The 19,732-nt window shown below is 39.7% G+C and overlaps 1 protein-coding gene across 2 annotated transcripts in view; it reads left to right on the forward strand.

Annotated features, from left to right (window-relative positions):
* The window catches only part of eif2b3 (eukaryotic translation initiation factor 2B, subunit 3 gamma), a 35,069-nt gene extending 15,337 nt beyond the window's left edge, over positions 1–19,732 (forward strand). Inside the window, exons 6-12 of one of the 2 annotated variants that reach the window (XM_038718068.1) lie at positions 5,268–5,357; positions 7,683–7,819; positions 7,965–8,155; positions 8,619–8,681; positions 8,912–9,060; positions 12,743–12,846; positions 19,497–19,549. In XM_038718068.1, coding sequence (XP_038573996.1) covers positions 5,268–5,357; positions 7,683–7,819; positions 7,965–8,155; positions 8,619–8,681; positions 8,912–9,060; positions 12,743–12,846; positions 19,497–19,549 — 787 coding nt within the window. Of the gene's footprint in view, positions 1–5,267; positions 5,358–7,682; positions 7,820–7,964; positions 8,156–8,618; positions 8,682–8,911; positions 9,061–12,742; positions 12,847–19,496 lie in introns of both variants that reach the window. The other variant, XM_038718069.1, reaches the window with a different exon arrangement.

Genomic DNA, 19,732 nt, shown 5'->3' on the forward strand with positions numbered 1-19,732 from the left:
GTAAATTCTGGCCAATAAGAGGGGGCCAGAGCAGCTGCATGCATGCTTCCCTGCGCAGGGAAATCTTTAGCCACACACACAGATATATATATACACACACATTTTATATTTTACACACACACACAGAAACATATAACACAACCACAAGGTGGACATTGATGGAGAGAAAACACTCACACATTGTCACAGTGTTATGGAAACACGAGCCCACAGCTAAACATTTATAGCTTACATTGAAAGACTTGTAATGTTTAAATCACATCTGATCATGTATACACACACATCACACAACCACACAAATCACAGATTTAAATCTCTCAACATCATCCACTATTTATCGCCTAAGGTAATAAGTTATATTAAATTCCAGGGACATCAGCACCATCCAGTCAAAGGTCACTTCGTCATGGCACGTCACAGGTGCCTTCCTTTGTTATTTGTATTTTACATGTGCACACTGCCTCATTCATGAAACATTTGTACTCACCAGTTTGATCCTAACGTGATCGCCTCAAGTTTTAAAGAAACAAAGTTGTTTTGTTTTTTAACCACATCACTTTTTTGATTTTGTGCTGACACAGCATTCACAGGGCTTCAGTCCTCGCGGGGCCCATCAACCCACAGCTCAAATGTAAAAATATTATGTTGTTTTTATTTTATGTCAGTTAAAATTCTTTCTGTTAGCCCTGGAGAGTAAATTCCCCTCTTTACTTCATTCTTTCAGGATCTTTATTACCCTTATTCTGTTCATCCCTCCATACAACCATTCATCCATTCTTTCTTCCTTCCTTCCATTATTGTTCAACCGCCGCCCTGTGCAATTCTACTTCTCCACGGTTTCCACGCGGTTGAGGTGTGTTAGCTCAAAACATTTCGCACATGTAAGATTGTTTGACCTGGAAATCGCTTAAACGGTGTGAAAAGACTCCAGCAGAGCTTCCCCTCATACATTACAGCTCCACCTGTCAGAGTCTCTTGGACGTAGGCCTGGAGGAGTGGTTGACTGTATATTTATAGGCCAGTTCAAAATTGTTCAGATTATGAGAAATATTCTAGCAAAACCATTGAGATACTCTGGGTAGTGCCATTAGTTACAGTCAGTATAAAATCACAAATTTACACCCAATCAACACAAATACCACATGTGCTGTACCTTCCAAATATTAAATATCTTCCATTGCAATGCAACAAAAAGGGCATGATTACATTAAGGCAATAACATATTTTACAAACTAATTATGTATATTTCAAACAGGTTCACAGCATAACTTATAATTATGCAGTACTCTATGTACTGTCCCTAAATGTAACAAGTACCATCAATGTCAAAAGGTACCATCAATGTAAGTCTATAGCGACTTGAGGCCATAAACGGATAAGTTGGTAATTGTTTGTAATTTGGTAGTAATTTGATTTATATGCTGATAATGTCAGAATCTCTGAATCATTTGGTAGGCTTGAAAGCTAAAATCTAAGCGCTGGCATACATAGCAGTCTGGTTATCATTTCCCGTTTTCTTTAGATTTTTTTGATTCTGCAAAACATAAACATAAGCCCTGAAATTAGTTGATTTAATGTAAGTATTTTGATGACCGATTAATCGTCATTTATCAAGCAACAATGGCAAACACATTCTGGTTACAGATTTTATTTCTCCGAGAAAAATTTGATTTGAAGACTTGACCGCCCGTGACCCTGTACACAGGATAAGCGGTTGACCATGGATAGATGAATGGAAGACTTGACCTTGGTCTCTGGGAAACTGTGATGGCCTTTTTATTTTAACAATTTTCTGACATTTTTAAGACTACACAATGAATACTTGATAGGATATTATGTCATACAGAATGTGCAAGTCAAGAGTAACCATACTACACCAGCAGGACCATGTACACTAGGCTTATAACACAGGTTCATATATGTTACTCAGCTCAATAAATAAGCATCTATTAGACAAGCATGGTATTAAGGGAATCACAGACATTTTATTTTGGAGGCAATAGTTGAATGCCCTGAATAAGTCGTAAGCTCTTCAGCCTGGATGGCTCTATAGTGGAAACCTTACTAATGAGGGTATTAACAGTCAATCTGCAGTGTCTGAGTCATCATTCGCTGTGGGGTTTTAGTTGTAACTAAATAAGACATTATGCTGTGTGTGAGTGAGTGAGTGAGAGAGAGAGAGAGCACGCGCGAGAGAGAGATGGGACTCCTCTCTCCCACTGAGGACTTTAGTGATACTTTAGTAGTCAGTCATTAATCCAAGGTTGACTCATCCTTGCCTGCAGAGGCACTAAATTCCTGCTCCCCTCGACACCCAGCTCTACAGCACTCACAGCAACCAGAAATCACGTGATGCTGCTGTTAGGAAAAGCAAGATGTTTACTGTTGTTTGGGAAATGCAAGATGTTTGTTGGATTTGGGTTTGGGTAGTCTGCAAAAGGTGTAAACTAAAAAGTAGCATGTGGCCAGTGTTTTGAATCAGGACTAGCAACCCTTAAAAAGAAATGGGGAAAAAAATGTTTCCAGAAGCTTCCACATAGTCAGTATGAATACTTTCATGGTTTAAAAAAAACCTTATGATCAGGCATTGTGGTGTATAACCTGGGTAATGCCAAATAGAAATATATTAGAAACATTGATACAATTGTGGTTTTCATGCCCTCCATATAACACACAGCTCCAATATGGAGGTCGTAGTATTTAGGAGAAAATGGGGTCTTTTTTTTTGGCCCATCTCTTATGTTCTAGTATTGAATGGGTAATTTGACTGTCTGAGATCATGTCCAAGCACCACACCCTCTGAGGCACATTCCACTTTGCCCAAAATATTTCCTGCACTGGGTGAAGTTGCAGCACCTGTACTTTAAAACTCCCTCATTGTCCTAACGCATGTTACCGAGCAATTTTCACTGGTACTTTGACATCATCAGTACTTGCTGTGACACATAGTGTCACATTAAACAATTTTTGCTATTGCTTTGCATTTTTCCACCTTTCTGCATCACAACCTAACAGTAATAGTTGCTGTTGCTAATGCTGGGTTTCCAGCAGTGTTTTATATGGGAGGCACCCAGCTTCGCCTGAGATAAAGAGTGCCTCTGCCAACTTCAGAATCAATGCTTCAAACAGGGCAGTCAGTCACAATCAGGTGCGTAGAAATAAACTTTGCTTTGCTGCACTGCAGGTAAGACACCAGGCTAGTTTGATATCACCAGTTGGGCACGTTTCTACTCAACAGAAGCTGCATTAAGCTGAATTCAAGCCTTAAGTCCTGCACATCCCTTAGACCTGTTATTCACCATGCTGCCCTAGACTGTTAAGGGCACCTGTTCCTACACTTGTACTCTTGCTCTATTTCTCCCCGGCTCTCTCTCCTGCCCACCCGCAGGTGGCAAACAGTGATGTCACATGCTGGGTGTTTCCATAAATTCCACTTTATGCCCATGATACACACACACAGGGACACACAGGGACACACCTGGAAATGTTGTACGAATAAATACATTTGACCAACACCCACAGAGCGAGTCTGTGTGTGCACGCACATGTGTTTTTATGCTTTTGAATAAAATACCTTAACACAGACGGACACACACACAGTTTGATTTATGGCTTTCAGCATCTGGTTGTAAAATATGTGTGACCAAGCAATCCTCTGGAGTCACTCTAGTTATAGTGAAAAGTCTGGTGAAGAGAAGGAGAGAGAGTGGGGAATGGAGAAAGCTGAAAAATGGTAGAAAATAAATTTTGGTGAAAGCGAAAGGAAGGAAATAAACGCAGGAGAGGAAGAGTAAGACAAATTTAAAAATCTAGTGTGCGTTATCATTCACTTTTCCTTCAATCCCATGCCCTTTTTAATATATATATATTATTATTGCTAATTTCTATGTGTAACGTTAAGAGGAGCTACCACTAAAGTAAAGATATTTATTTTATTCTCAAACGTTACCATAAGGGATGTGAATTCGATTTCAATTCTTGGGGTCACAATTCAATACAAAATCAATTCTCGATTCAAACGATTTTCAATTCAAAATCTATTCTTGATTCAATACACAGGGGGGCTAATTACTGTAATTCTGGAATCCACAACAGGCCCAAACCCTTGCCTTCAGTGAAGACTCAATCACGCTCATTTTTAGAAAGGCTATCAATTTTTTTTCCCCTATTAGCCAATTGTAGTGTTACTGCCTCATTGGCATAAATATTTTGGTGACACCCACACTACTGGCAGTGGGGACAATTGTTTTGTAATTTTTAGTTTTGGCTACCTCCCAGAGTGTCTTGATTGCACATAACATAGAATCTCATGTTTCCCCCAGGCAGCCATTCATTTCTACTGATTTCAGTTTGAAATTATAAAGCAGCTTGCTCAGATCTGAACATCACTGTGAACAGTGAACATCATGTCTGCTTTTGATTTTGTCAAAGGTATGTTATTGTTGTGTGGTAATTAGACACAGGATTTTCAAATCAAGTCTGCGTTTACAACTTTAAAAATCTAAATCACTGCAGCATGCTTTGAAAAATGATTAGCAGTAATGGAAAGTATATGTGATTTGTAGTAAATGGGCTACAACATGTAAAAGCACTGGCATGGCATGGTTTTTAGGAACAATGCACCCCGCAGCTTTTATGATGTAGTGATTGAAAGGGCAGAGGAAGAAGAGGATAGGTAGTCAGAAAGGGTGGGTGAGGGTGGATTTGTTTATTGAAACCTGGAGGATAAAATGGTTTTCTTTGGCTCTCGCTTCGTAAATGTCACATGTTCAAACTCAGGCCACTGTGAGTAAATGTGTGAATGAGTGAATGCATGGGTGGGTGAGTGTGTGCATGTGTCAACATAAACCTGTCTCATGGCAGCAGCTCTGTGGAGCAACATCTACGGTAGCTGACGGAGGACAATAGACAGATGTCACTATTCTTTGACTTTTATGTAAGCCTATGGCTGTCTGGTTTCCATCAAATGTTCCTGTACTAAGTGCAAAGCGGAGGTAAATTAGAAGGGGTTTCAGTAAATGTGAAGCAACATAAAAACAGCAGGTGATGAAAAGAATCAAAGCAAATTGTCCTCCAAGTAGCAGCCAGGGTAAAGCTATAGTGCAATAGGACTCCACAGATGCATACTCTGATGAAAATGTGCATGTATTTTTTGAGTGTTTGTGTGTAAAATGTAAGACATTTTTTATTCCTAGTGGCCCTGATCAATATGTAAAAAGTCAAATTTGTCCTTCTTTTCTTGCCTGTTAATCCCTTTTTACCTGCAGACATCCCAGGATGCACATCAAAACAGGCCTCGTGGACGCTCACCTCTACTGTCTGAAAAAAGCAGTGGTGGACTTTCTCGCTGAAAATAAGTGAGTTCTTCATTGTTATCTGACTTTGAATATGTATGTAGACAACTTTGAATTTAAAATTAGCAGTTTATGTCTGCAGTGTGAGCAACATGGGATTTCAGTACATGCATTCACTCGGACATGAACCCACAAAGTCAAACAGACATTCACATTCGCTGCTTAATCTGTAGCAAGTGTTAAAATGGTTACATGGTGTGTAGGGCTTTGAAAGGTCCTGTTAGCAGGATATTCTCGCGAGGTGTTAATTTGTTTTACTATGTGCCACTGAGGCAGGCTGTTATGCCTTTAGCCTCTGAAGTGGAGCAGTGTCACAGGGAGCCGTCTGTAGCTGCTTGGGCAGTAGATGCATAGTTAGATGTTATAGTTAGACTTAAATGTCAAAGGATCTACGTGATCTGTATGATATCAGTTCGTATTAAATTATTTTGCAGTTAAAATTAGTGTCAGTAATAGCCTAATTGTATTATGTAGGAGTGTAACTATACACTCACCTAATGATTCAGTTCAGTTCACAACAGGCCTCGTGGTTTGATACACAAACATTTTAACAAAGTATGAATGAAAATAAAGTTTTATAACAAAGTTCATTAGTGCTGCTTGTTAATTTCCAAGTATAGATGGCAGTGTGATCTTGAGAGGAGACATGTTTCCCAGAGAGGGAGAATAAGAGGAAGAGAAGCTGCTTGTCATCACAGAAAAAGTCAGTTGAGAATCTCGTCCATTGACTGTTTGAGGCTAGAAAACACACATTGAATAACTCCCAACAAAACCGGAAATGTACTTTCGATCTAAATGCAGCATGCTCATTATCTTGTATGAAGAGAGAACACCAATGCAGCGACATTGAAAAAAGGATTCTTCATTGCACTTCACTCCCTGCTGCCCAAATAGCCAACTGATGAGATATAGCTGATATTTCAGTACATATTTAAGCACCACAAGGTGTTTTAATAAATTTTTCTGTCACAACATATTGTGCCACACACAACCAGTCGATTATCAAAATCAGATCTGAGCAAAGTCTTCCCTGATATTTTGTCAGAAAATGTCTTACCTCATCATTTCCGACAAAGTTTTTTTTCAAACAGTGCACACTGGAAGAGGAGATCTGTGGTGGCATATTAAGAGACTGCTGTGATGAGACTTTGCCAACATATGTATTGTGAACATATTTTTGGAAATGGTCCGTTTGGAAAGTGGGCGCTTGGCTAAAGGTTAAGTTGTGGATAAGTGTTATTGCCAAGTTTTACATTTTAACCATTTTAAATGGAGTGTGTCCTCACCGTGCTAGTTTTAGTTGACACATAAATAAATCCAAAGCCAAGCCAACAAACACAAATCCCCCATCTATACTCCACCTCTTCTCCACTGCTGAATATTTTTGGTTAAGGCAAGGGGTACACTTCAACATACTAATTTGCCATTGAGACGTAGATATAAATCTTACGTCATTACATCACTAATGCACCCTCTGCCACCACCATATATCATCTCTCTCATTAGATGACTCATTTTTCTTCAGCTAGTTTCTTGGACTTTCTTTTAACAGCTTCTCTTTCTCTTGTCCATGCTCTTTCTCTCTCTTTCTCAAAGAGAGAAATGGACAGAGTAACTGTTGTTTTTTTTCTGTCATTCAGATGGAAATTCTAATCTCCCTTTAAAAGAAAGTAATAGAGGGCAAGTGAAGGGGTGGGGGGGTGCAGTGCAGCACAGTGCAAAGAGGAGGAAGAAGAAATTAAGATGGGGAAGTTACCTCCCGGTTTACACAGAGGGAGACTTGAAAACGGGGTACATTCACTGCTGTAAAGATGATAATAATAGATATCCACCAATTTCTCTTGTGCCCTGGATAAATGCTCAGCCCTAACTGACTAAATGGGTGTTATGGGTTTATACAGTTACATGACTATGCTGTCATATTACCCTCTAAATTAATAGATTATCAAGACATTACTGCGGACATGACATGAAGTAGTGTGTGAACTTGAACTTGGAGTGGTTAAATTAATGAATCTATTTATTCTTTTTAGGATTTGTGGTGCCACTTTGTGCTGTTATCTTGACTTTTTCCTCTCTGTTGCTAAAGAATCAGATTTGAGCACAAATGGCACCAAATGATACAGAGTACATTGAGTATTTCACTCACAGCTAAACTTTTTTCACCAAAGTGTCAATTAGAACAACAACAATTACTGTGTACAATAAAGATACAGACAGCACATTAAACCAGGATCATTGATTTATCTGTGATCATGACGACTTAGAAAGCATAACATCTGCAGCGTTTTGAAATCTTGTTTTGTGTGTCCTCTTCTTTTATCATAGGTCCATCTCATCAATCCGTGGTGAGTTGGTACCGTATTTGGTGCGAAAGCAGTTTTCCAAAACAACCAACAGTCAAAAAATCAAAGACGACGTAGAGGATCAGAATCAGAGAAAGACTGATGGCTCTACAAACCACGGTGAGTGTTTGCACACATCACAACCTCACACATCAAAAGCAGAGTGAAAACAAAATTTAACAGCCACAGCATTGTAACCTATTTAGAATGTTTCAAACTCTTCTTTCTTCTCTTTCATTCTTTCTTTCTCGTTTTTATTGTCCAGAGCTCCTCATCTCATCACGAGACGAGCCTCTCCTGCAGCTGGCCCAGGAGCGCTCCTGTTGGAACGACCACCGTGGTGACATGAGCGAGGCTTACCATGGAGGAAGGCTCCGCTGCTATGTTCACATTATGGACCAGGGCCTTTGCTACCGCGTCAACACTTTAGCTGCTTACATAGAAGCAAACCGACTGGTGAGTTGGACATGTACCCGCTCCTTTGGGATTTTTTTGTTAAATACACAGTTTCAAATGTATATGTTCTGTACATACTACATGCATGTGTAATGTTTGAAGGGAATCCAGTTTTATGTACATGTATATGTGGCTTTCATTTCATTAGATAAAGCATAGTACTACAATGTTACACGCAAAAATACCAAACATTCTCTTGTTCCAGCCTCTTAAATGTGTTTGCTGTTTTGCTTTGTCTTCCTTTAACCCCCTAATGGATGTCACAGGTTATATATTGCACATGATGCGACTTCCATTCTGACACTAATGCAGAATTACATGCTTATTTGAGTGTTGTACTTGGCCCAATCAATGGCCCAGTTCCTCGAGCAGTATCATTAAAATTATTTAATCATCTTTCTATTATTCCATGGGCTTTTTTTCTCATATCTCCTTCTCTTCTGTCTTTTCTCAACTACTATAGGCTCCAAAGCTGTTTGAGGAGCCAGCAGTCCACCCATCTGCTGTCATTTCTGAGAGATGTCAAGTAAGTATAATGTAATAGAAGTATTATTAGTCCGTCCACAAGTCAAATTAATATTTGTTCGGATCTCTGTAATCTTACATTTCTCTGTTAATTAGCGGTTTAACTAATTCTCCTGCTTTACAGCTCACTTATTTCTCTCAGAGTCTAGTTTGCACTTCATTATCGGAGAGGCCTGTATATAAGTATTTGCACCTGAGTGATGTTACTGTGTGTGTTTGCTTGGCCCTTAGATGGGATCAGACAGTATCATCGGAGCGCTGTGCCAGGTAGCAGATAAGACTTCAATAAAGAGGTCCACCATCGGAAACTCCACAGCTGTAAAAGAGAAGGTCAAAGTCACCAACTCCATCATTATGCACGGGGTTACCATCGAGGAGGGGTGAGAACACATGCACACACTTGTTGATGACATGGGCTTTGAAGTGGGAACACGTTCACTTAGCCTGAAAAAAAGGATTTCGCCTTTGAGGCAGGTTCATGAATTAAAGTTTTAATCCTCACATCTCACATCACACCTCGCCTTTGTTAGGTGTTCAGTTAGTACACGCACGCAGTGTGAGACAAAGCAATGGAATTTACTAAACAAAGATTTCAAAACTAAATGGATCTTATGTTGCCAGGAAAAACTTCCTTTATCTCTTTCCTTTTTTCCTGTCCATGTGTGTTATGATTTTATGTTGTATACATAAAATCAGAGGTCTGTCTAATTCTTCATTCATTGCATATCTTTCCGATGAAATAGGTCCTCCTATATGCAGAAGTGTGTATATGAGTTATTGGCAGATGTTTGGGCATGCGTGTGTCCGTTGATGGGAGGTGTAACAGGTTTTGTTTTCTGTGCTCTATGGGGTCAAACAGGGAGCGCTGAGTTAACAATGCATCTATTGGTGGGTAACCAGCCAGAGATCAGTTCCAAACAAACACAAAGCTGCTGAACTGAAACACACAACATCCATACATTTCATGCAGCCACCAATTTACTTACCTAAGCCAAGGTTTCCACTGCAAATGGAATTTGTGGAGCACCATGGGGGCTTGAAAGGTGCGCTCTAGACCAGCAAACGGCTGGGTTCTTTTGATATAGTAAAGTAGCACTGACATGAGTTTCATCAATACTGTCTTATCAAATTTTCCCACATCATCATCATCAAGTCATTTATTAGGTTAGTCCTTGATATTTACAGCAAAATATTCAAAACCAACACTTTTTTATGGCTGCACTATTCCATCCAACGGAAATGTTCTAGAGGTCTTGTATATCATTTTTAAAAATCATTATCATGTCATTTTTTACACATTTCCCCCAAATTCTGTCCAACTGATTTGGTATTCTATGAAACTTTGGGATCTCTACATAGGAATTAAAGTTCTGTGCATTTGAAGACATTTGGCTGTACGGCATGAGTTTGTAAGGACTGATTACATCTTCCCAAATGTAATGACTTGCTTGGCCTTTTCTTAGTAATATTGTTATATTTTCAATGCGCAAATTTTTTCTTTATGGTTTGGTGCTCTTTGTGATGGCCGCTAGACATAATTTCCAACAGAAAACAGAAACTACCAAAGATGTGCAAAAATTCTACAGATGTGCCGCTTTCCATCTTAGAAATCAGCAGTAGAAACCAACCGATTTGACGTCATTGCAACTCCTTTTCAGCTGAAATATCACCTCAATGAACCAGGAAAGAAAAACAACTACAACTTGTTGAGGAAACTCAGAAGGGCTATACAGGAGATGACAATGGTGATACATCATGATCAGCCACGTCATTGCACATCAGGATTGTCAAATGTAGCCAGTAGTTAAAGTGGTTAAAATTGAATGCTTAATTGCAACAAAAGAGGACTTGTACAGACAGTGCCAGTAGATACTGTAGAATTAGCATGTAGATTGATCTGCTCAGTCTCTTAGCCAGAAATCCTGGTGAAAAGAGACTCATCTTGGCCTGGATTTTAATGCACTCATTCATAGGCTCCTTTTCTTTTATCTCAATTTCTTACTCCTCCCTCTCTTTTCTCTCCATCAAGGCCTCCGCGCCATCTCTCCCTCTCGGTCTCTTTCTCTCTTTCTATTTCTGTCTCTCTCCATCTCTTCTTAAGCCTTTCAGGGACCCCAGCCAGCCAGCATGGGGACCCTCATCATGCCCATGTAGGTGCACGCACAAAAGCATGAAAGAACGAGAGAGACGGGAGAAGGGAAGAAAGAAGCGAGGGGAAAAGCAAGCTAGTACGCAAGAAAGAAATTGCAATTCTTTCTTCTCTTTTTTTTTTTTTTATTGAGGACATAAGAAGGAAGGAGAAAGAAGGAAAGAAAGAGCCAGTGTGAGGGGATTAGCAGACCCAGGCCATGTCGCAGAAACCCCCTTGCATTTCTGGTGTCTTTGTTTGGAGCTGACCAGAACTTGTTGACAAAGCGCTGCGTGTTTGGGAAGGGGGATAGTAGGGGTCAACTTTACAGGGGGGGTTGGCACAGAAGGTGGGGGTGGACGTGTGTGTGTGTGTGTGTGTGTATGTGAGAGAGAGAGAGAGAGAGAGAAAGAGAGAGAGGATGGGGGGGTCATGGCAAGGAGGAGTCCTGGTGTTAGCAATTAGTGGTGTTTCAGCTCTGAAGGCTTCTTTGGTGGTCTCTTTCTCTCCCTCTCTCTCTAATGTTACAAAACTCTGAATCTTGTAATCTCCCATCACCAACTACCACCACCACCTCCTAGGTAGCCACTTCCACACACACACACTCTTTTCTCCCTCTCCCTGCAGGCCTAACCACCTGAATAGAATGGGCCAATACAAACCTGTTGTGTGTGTGTGTGTGAGGTGCAGAGGGCCAAGTGTGTGTGCGTCACTGCCTGGGCAAGACCAACATGTGTTCTCCACCGGGCTCCCCAAGCTGCTGAAACACACACACTTAAACATACACACCCTCCACGGTTAGCCGACACAGGACACACTGTCTGTGTCAAGACTGTCTGTGTCTCAACTCCAAGAATTTTATGGTGATGGTTTGGCTGAATGTGAGTTTGCACGGTTGGTTGGCACTGCCTGCTCAGGTGGGACTGTAACACAGGGCCAACAATGTCTTAACACACACACACATTCACAGCGTGGGCTGCTGTTGTTCTTTAATATATATGGTAATGTCATGTCATTCGGTTCAGTTGATTGGATATGTCTGAGTATTCAGAGCAGGTGGGGGGCGTCCCTGATGGGGCAAACAGGCTGAATGTTCCTACTGTCAGTTTGACCCCAAGTATGGCACTCACTCCACAACTGTGCCATTGGAGAAGCTTATAAGCCAACAGTGGAAGGCTTTGGTTGCACTGGGCAGCTCCCAGTATAAATGTTCTTAACTGTGTGTATGCGCCCATGTACATAAGGTACGGTGAAGAAAACCATAAACATGTTTGAATCCTCAGCAGTCCCCAAGAGCAAGCTGCAGAGAGGAAAATCCTGTTTTAACGCCGAACCCATCCCAGCAAAATATTCATCTTTAATTACTCAAGAGTTTGTAAACCAGTTTGTACCAGAAATGAGCCACTGGCTCACAACTTTCAGGTGTTGATGTAGTAACTCAAGGTTTAGGGATATTATTGAGTGGATGTAAATATTTCATAATTGATCCTGTTGATTTTTATTTTATTTGTACCATAAATAAGAATTAACACCATCGAAAACTGAACAAAGGATGTACTGCAGGGCTGTTGTATTAGAATGCATTCTTTTTTAGCTAGGTGTACCTAATAAACTGGTATCTGCATGTACATTAGTAAAGTGTAAAATGAAGCAACCTCACATCACGAGTTATGGCCATAACGTTGACATGAGTTACGAGCAGTTCAGTGTCTTTAAATAAGTGAAAGTATCAACGATTCTACAGGGAGGAAAAAGTAAACCTAATAAGCATGTAACAGAAATATTGGTATTCTTTGTATTTCCGTGTATTATCATGTGACCCCTCAGATTTATCTTGGGACCACATGGGGAGTTCGGACACCCAGGTTGGGAACCGCTGCTGTAGAAAATACAAGCAGAATGTGATTTATCTGTCTTGTATGTGTTATTTCCAGGTGTAACATCCAGGGCAGTGTGATCTGCAGTAATGTCGTCATCGGCAGAGGATCAGATCTCAAATACTGTCTGGTGGGAAACGGACAACGCATTGAACCAGAGGGTGAGGACCACTAGCAAAAACACAAGCAAAAAATATTTGATTCCTACTATTACTTGATTTTAGTGTGTGTCGTTTTAAATCTCTTCTCACCGTTAGTGTCAGCACAAGATGTCTTACTCAACAGCCTCTCTTATTTCGTTACCCAGTGAAGCTGGAAGTCCGACTGAAAGTACATGTTAGCATTTTAGGCATTTGAATGTAGCAAAACAAACAGTAGTTGAACATTTTGCATCCCCAAGTTAAAACAACTGGACAAAAATAAACAAAGATCGGATAAAATGGCAGAAACACCTTACATTATAACACTATTCAGTACAACAACTTTGCAAATAAACACTATCTTTTAAAGCTTGTCATGTACATGTTTAGTTGTTACTGTTATTTTGTCCACCCCCAATACTTCTCTTCGGCTGACTCAGATAAGGTATCAACGTTTGTGTGTGGTATCTGTTAATAAGTCCAAAGTGTACAAGCCAACTACAAAATTTTACTAATTCTGAAGTCTGTGTGATAGAGAGATTTGTTAAAGATTATTTTATTTCCTTAATCCTCTTGTCCCCAAAGCTAGCTGTGTGTGTGTGTGTGTGTGTGTGTGTGTGTGTGTGTGTGTGTCACATTGATGGAGAGGTTAGAGAGCAGGGCCAGAACAGGACCACCCGGAATTCAACAGCAGCAGCCTCCGGCCACATCCAACACACTCTCTCTCTCTCTGTCTCACTCACTCACTCACTCACTCACTCACTCACTCACTCACTCACTCACACACACACACACACACACACACACACACACACACACACACACACACACATAGAGAAAGAGAGAGCAACCTCAGCTACCAGACTGAGCAGCCTAATTGAGTGAGCAACGGGGTGCTCTAAGTAACAACAGTGTGAATTTGAGCTAAACTCGCCTAAAAAACAGTTGAGCCTTTTTGGAGCATCCAATGAGCGACCACTGCAACAAAACTGTTCTTGGCTTCAGCTTTATTTATTTATTTTTTTGGGGGGGGCAAAGGTTTCCTTGCTGGCCAGCAACGATGTGCTAACGTTAATGTTATAAAAGTCTGCAAACTTGGATCACTGGTTACATAATTGTTTTGCATAAACTGTCTCACAACTGTTACTTACTGTTTGTCACTCACACACATGCAGAGTCTCTGCTGTTTTTAGTGCATTTTTTATTTTATTTTATAAAACACCTTGTCTCTTTAATAGACATTTTAAAAATGATCTACTGTAGATAGTCAAAACAGCATGTTATTCCTCAGAGGGCTTTACAGTGTATACAGAATTAAATGGTCTCTTATTCTTACTCTCAGTTTAGATACAGAAAAACACAACAAAAAAGGGAGAAACTTCAGGAAGACCCTTGTTTAAAAAAAACCCTTCTTCCAAAACTGGAGATGGGATAGCTAGATAAAAATCCATTTCCACTTGAGCAGAGTCAGGAAAAAACAAAAACAACCTTAAAACATAAGATTATTTTCCTCATCTTTTCTCATAATTTTGGATTATAGACAAGCCAATGTCATGTGCTATACAATACACTAATCTTCAACAAGTCATCCTTCTCAACCCATGGGGGCAAAGGGGGGAGTAAGGCATTTTTTAGTTTTGAATAATTTGTTGACATTGCTGTTTTAAAAATCTCCTTCAAAACATCCACAGTTTTTGGTAAAACATTTTTTTCCATCAATCAGTTAATCTAGATAGGGTGAGATTAGATGAATCTATATTACGCATTACACTAATCATAAACCTGCACTCATGTTGACTGATGTTGTATTGTAAGAAAGCACAATCTAGCTGGATAACCGTAGGCTGCTAAAGACATTACACACCCACTCTACTGCTGAAGCTGCTAGCAGCTAAGGACCACCCTGCCAGTTAGCCACACACAGATAGACACACAGAAACAGGTCTGTCAGATGTTGATATTTAAAAGATTCATACCTCCCTCTGGGTGCTTTAAAAAATACATACATACATACTATGTATGCTTTAAAACAGTGGGCATACATCTAGAATGATGACACCATGTTCTTATCTAATGGTGCATCCTGACATTACATTTAATTGTTAATTGTACATATTTGGTTAGAATAAGCACTTACCAAACAATTCAGTCTTGTTCATGAACAAATGCTGTTTTATTCTTCTTCATTTGTTAATTCGGATCGGAGTCGGAACTGTATATTCTCGCTGGCCCAGCAGGAGAAATAAGTAAATATATAGTCTTAATACATTTAAACACTATATTAGCTACTGATGAATCAACAGACCCAAATTAAGTAACCTTTCCTCCCTTTCTTTCCGGTCACTCCCTCTCCTTCCCTCTCCTGTTGTCCCTCTCCTCCATTTGTCCTCCCCTCCACGCAACAGAGGGTAGCAACAGATTCCTTCACACTAAAACCTGCCTGTGCAGATGGAACATTACTCTCAGCCACCGTTTGCTTTGGATCAGTACCGATGCTCGGAGATGGGGAAATTGAGGGAGGAGCAGCGGCTTCTCTCCTCATGCTGAACTAGCTTTGGGTTGAGAGAGATTGCGAGAAAATGCTGACAGACTCAGTTTCAAGCATAATCTATTTCTCTTTGTGAGGTTCAGGTAGAGGCCAGGGTGACCTAAGTCTTATCACTCTGAAGATTTTGGCACGGATTTCAAATAAATTAAAGCACCTTACTTACCGTGGTTATACATTATCCATTCATTTCACTATGGTATTACAGTTTTTTACAACCGCTAACATCCTTTTGTCCAATCTGTAGTCACATTTTCAAAACTCTTAACACAGTTAGCCCCACCATCGGTTTGTTTTTACCATACCATTAACACAATTCATGTTATTTACACAGAATATGCAGTCAATTAAACCATTTCTGAAAGTTTTTCTTTACCTACAAGCTTACCCAATGCCAAATCTATGGATGGTTTTTTGTGTTATTTACAAATGCTAGCACACAACATGTCAGAAATGAAGATATCATTTTCAAAACCTTAAATAATGTATAATGCATCTACTTCTGCTACAATAGCAGCTCAAAATCTTTATTGAAACAGCTGATAAGCATTTCTGAATGAACATATTGAAACATTGAGAAATAGCTGATTTTTTGTAATTTGGTTAAAATAGATCAACCACAGAAATCTCAACCAGAGACATATACAGGTGTTGAAGTTCTTTCAATTACATACACAATGCAGTAAAAAGGGGACTTTGCAGAGTTGAGTTTATCCAATGTGGATACAGAACAACACAGAAGAGGAGAGAAAGAAAGAAAGAATAATCCCATAAAGGGAGAAGAATAGTTGGGTCAAGGAGAGGAAGAGGGCCAGAGAAAGGAGTCGCTGAACCAGGGTAGGTGTTTCTGTCCAGTTGCATCGCAAGGGATGACATTAGATGAGAACATGTGGCCAAATGCTGAAGATCATTTTGGATTCTTTCCCTTCTGTGCATTTTTTTTGTTTTTAATGGAATCGTGTATTTACATTTACTGTACATTTACTCGTTTATCAGACGCTTGTATCCAAAGCGACTTACCTTTGAGGAACAACAGCATCAGCAAATCATCAATACAGTAAGAGATCTACAAGTGACAATAAATACTAGTAAGAGCTATTACCACGTTCATCAATGGAGTAAATATATAAAGAAAGAAGTAAGAGTTAACAAATAGTGCAATCAATACAAGATAATTGTGAAGAAGAAGAAGGAAGGAAAGAAGAAGAAGAAGAGCCAAGGGTAAGGGTTAGTGATGTTATAAAAGAGGAGGTGTTCTCGGAAGAGATGAGTTTTGAAGAGCTTCTTGAAGTTAGAGAGGGACACCCCTGCTCTGATGGCATGTGGTAGCTTGTTTCACAATTGCAGTGTCACAGATGAGAACAGCTGAGACCATGATTGCTTTTTGTGTAGGGATGGCAGAGCAAGATGGTGTTCGTTGGAGGAGTGAAGTGGCCCAGAAGGAACACAAAAGATTTTGACAGTATTTTTACCCATTTTGAACCAAAAGCCACATAGGTTGGATTATTTGTTGATTACTGGCTGCAATTTCATTTTGCGAATAAAGAGTCCATCATCCATACATCCATCGTCAACCGCTTATCCTGCGTACAGGGTCGCGGGAGGCTGGCGCCAATCCCAGCTTACATCTACCAAAAGGCGGGGTACACCCTGGACAGGTCGCCAGTCCATCGCAGGGCCACAAATAAAGAGTAATGCAGTTTTTGTAATGCCATCAGCTGTTTGTATTTAGAAAGTTGTTATGCTATGATTGATTGATCTGGTCCTCTTGGAAAGAAAACATGCTAGTATTTTGACAATGATTTGATTTTGAGTCTGCTGTGTTTTGATAGTTTGTGTATGTAGAGAATGTTTTTTAGCATTTTGAAATGTAGAGTTTGTGTTTAAAGAACAAAATGTGATTTTGAGCAGGAAATGTACTATTTGGCTAATGGTATGTGGTAGGTGTGTTGCTATGTTAAGAGTTTCAATAAAGTAAGTTCAGGTAAAAGCTTGTTGGCAATTGAAAAAAACTGTAAAATTGATATGCAGAAATTACTTAAGGGGTGTTCCATCAGAGTAAGCACCTTAGTGCCAAAAGTTAGGTTATCTGCATCTTGTAATAAAGTTGTGAGCAAAGGACTATTTAGAAAACTCCCCTAGTTGATGTTCTTGAGGAAACTCCCAGGAGCTGACCTGCCACTAAACTTTTTTATGCAGAAAACTACCACATTTTGCAAGAGAATTTTTGATTATTGTCTTCTTATAGGTTTTATTTTGTTAGCTCAGTCTGATAACACAGTGTTTGGCTGCCAGCTCTCAAAGTTTGCATACTTTATACTGGTGCCCAGCAGATGTTGATGTTTTCATTCAGTGTTTCACAACAAAAGCTATTTTGTGTATCCTTAAGGTCAAAAAAACATCTATTCTTATTATTTCAATATTTTGAATACTTAAAATAGTGAGTAGTTTGCATCCATGTTTGCTATTTATTTAGTTTAGTTGGGGGGGGGAAGTGCAATGTACAAGATTAAACATAATAAACAAGGATGTTGACCAGAGTTAGCTTAAAGCTAATTTTCATTTGCAGTCCCTTGGCAGGTCACAATTGACCCTTCGCTAAGCCACACCCCAAAAACTCAGCTGGCCTATCACAGTGCAGTATAGGACTTGCTCTAACTGTGGTCCAACACTTTCATGGCTGCGCTCCATTGACTCAAATGCAAAATGAGTCTTCTAGCTTTTTTTGCTGTTTCTAATGTAAGATTATTTAGCTAACGCTAGCAAACTTACTACTGAATGTAACATAACAAAGCCCTACTGTTCTGGTTTTTAATGATTGTAATACTGAATATAAACGTACCCAGCTGTACAGAAGCAGTGTCGATCCTTAATATCGTTGTCCTCTTTCTCAATAGTCAATAATAATAATACGGTGGTTCACTTTTACTCTGATCAGTAGGCTTTAGCTTCTGTCTTTATTTTTTTCATGTCTGTTTGAATAGCCTGAATACAACCTTCAAATGCACAATGCAACTGCAAAACTGTCTGCTTCTTTCTGAGATCGCTTTTTCCAGAAATTAGACAATATTTCTCCAAGGACTGCAGTAAAAGACAGTGGCAGCGCCTTGCTAAAACTCCAACAGGTCCCACAGTTTGTCAGGCTTAGCAACAGTAACTAAGGAGGGCGTGGCTTAGCGAAATGTCAAGTCATCCACACAGTGATAGTACAACACTAAAGAAACTTGGCAAACAAGATACATACGCAGAGTAGGAAAGGATGTTCTTGAGTTCTCCAAACAGAATTAAACGTAAGTCATGGGGTAGAAGAGGGGCTGAGCCATTTCAAATTTTATATACAAGACACAAATTTCAAAATTCTCTAAAATTGTCAAAGCTCAAAAGATGAGTTTGCTTGCAGTCTTATTCACTGCCGGCTCAGTGCTACCCTTCTTTGCATGTTACTGCCACCAGCGATGCAGAATAGCATTGCACCAGAGGCAATAGTGAATATCACATAGCCCATTTGCTCGCAAAATGGGAACCCAGTCGTAAAAACATTGCTCCAAAGCACCAGTAGTTGTCAAAAACATCGCTTGGTACCTTAAATCAGATAAAACATGCAAAACCAGCGGGATGGTTGTTGACGTCTGTAGTCCATATTTATCTTAGTAGTAGAATAGTTTCTGAACACAAATTTGACACACCACAACTGGAAATGTCCACAGACACTAGTCACATTCAAACTATAATGCTGGGGTGAGTTCAGATTGCTTGATTGCTTTTTCAGATATAACCTCAGTTAGCTAATCATGTATAACTGCTTGTTATGATTTGACTGATAGCACATAAAAATGCCAGGCCATATCCAGTAAAGGTTGGTATGCCTTCAAGATGTGTTTAGTGAAAAATGCAGTTTATTGGTTGTGTTTACCATCTAAGAAATACAAATTTTTGTCCTGTCCCATCTTTTTTAACAATCAACAGTATCGCTTCACCACTATGCCTGAAGGGTCTTTTAGATTTCTTAACCCTTTAAAACTTCAGATTTCACAAAAATCTCCTGAGGGCTTTGCACAACAGCAACCTGCCTTTGATATATTATTTTCCTTCTGTGTGAATTTATATATTTCTATCTCTTCTTCAGCTGAGAGGACTAACGAGGTCATTGTTGGAACAGACCAGCTGATGGAGATCTAGCTCCCACAGGGGAAGGAGTGGAATTGCCTCATTAACCAATGAGATAGCAAAATACGGAGGACCTCTAATTCATCGGCTGACCGACCTATCAAAAGCCTGCCATGCTGCTTGACAGTTCTACAGCTTCTAATAGGCTTTTTTGTACATTGTGTCCAAATAAAGACAAGTGATTACACCCATGAA

The sequence above is a fragment of the Micropterus salmoides genome, unplaced genomic scaffold, assembly GCF_014851395.1.
Source record: "Micropterus salmoides isolate LMB-PRFRI ecotype aquatic unplaced genomic scaffold, ASM1485139v1 Ms_hic_scaffold_14, whole genome shotgun sequence".
Classification (NCBI taxonomy): domain Eukaryota; kingdom Metazoa; phylum Chordata; class Actinopteri; order Centrarchiformes; family Centrarchidae; genus Micropterus; species Micropterus salmoides.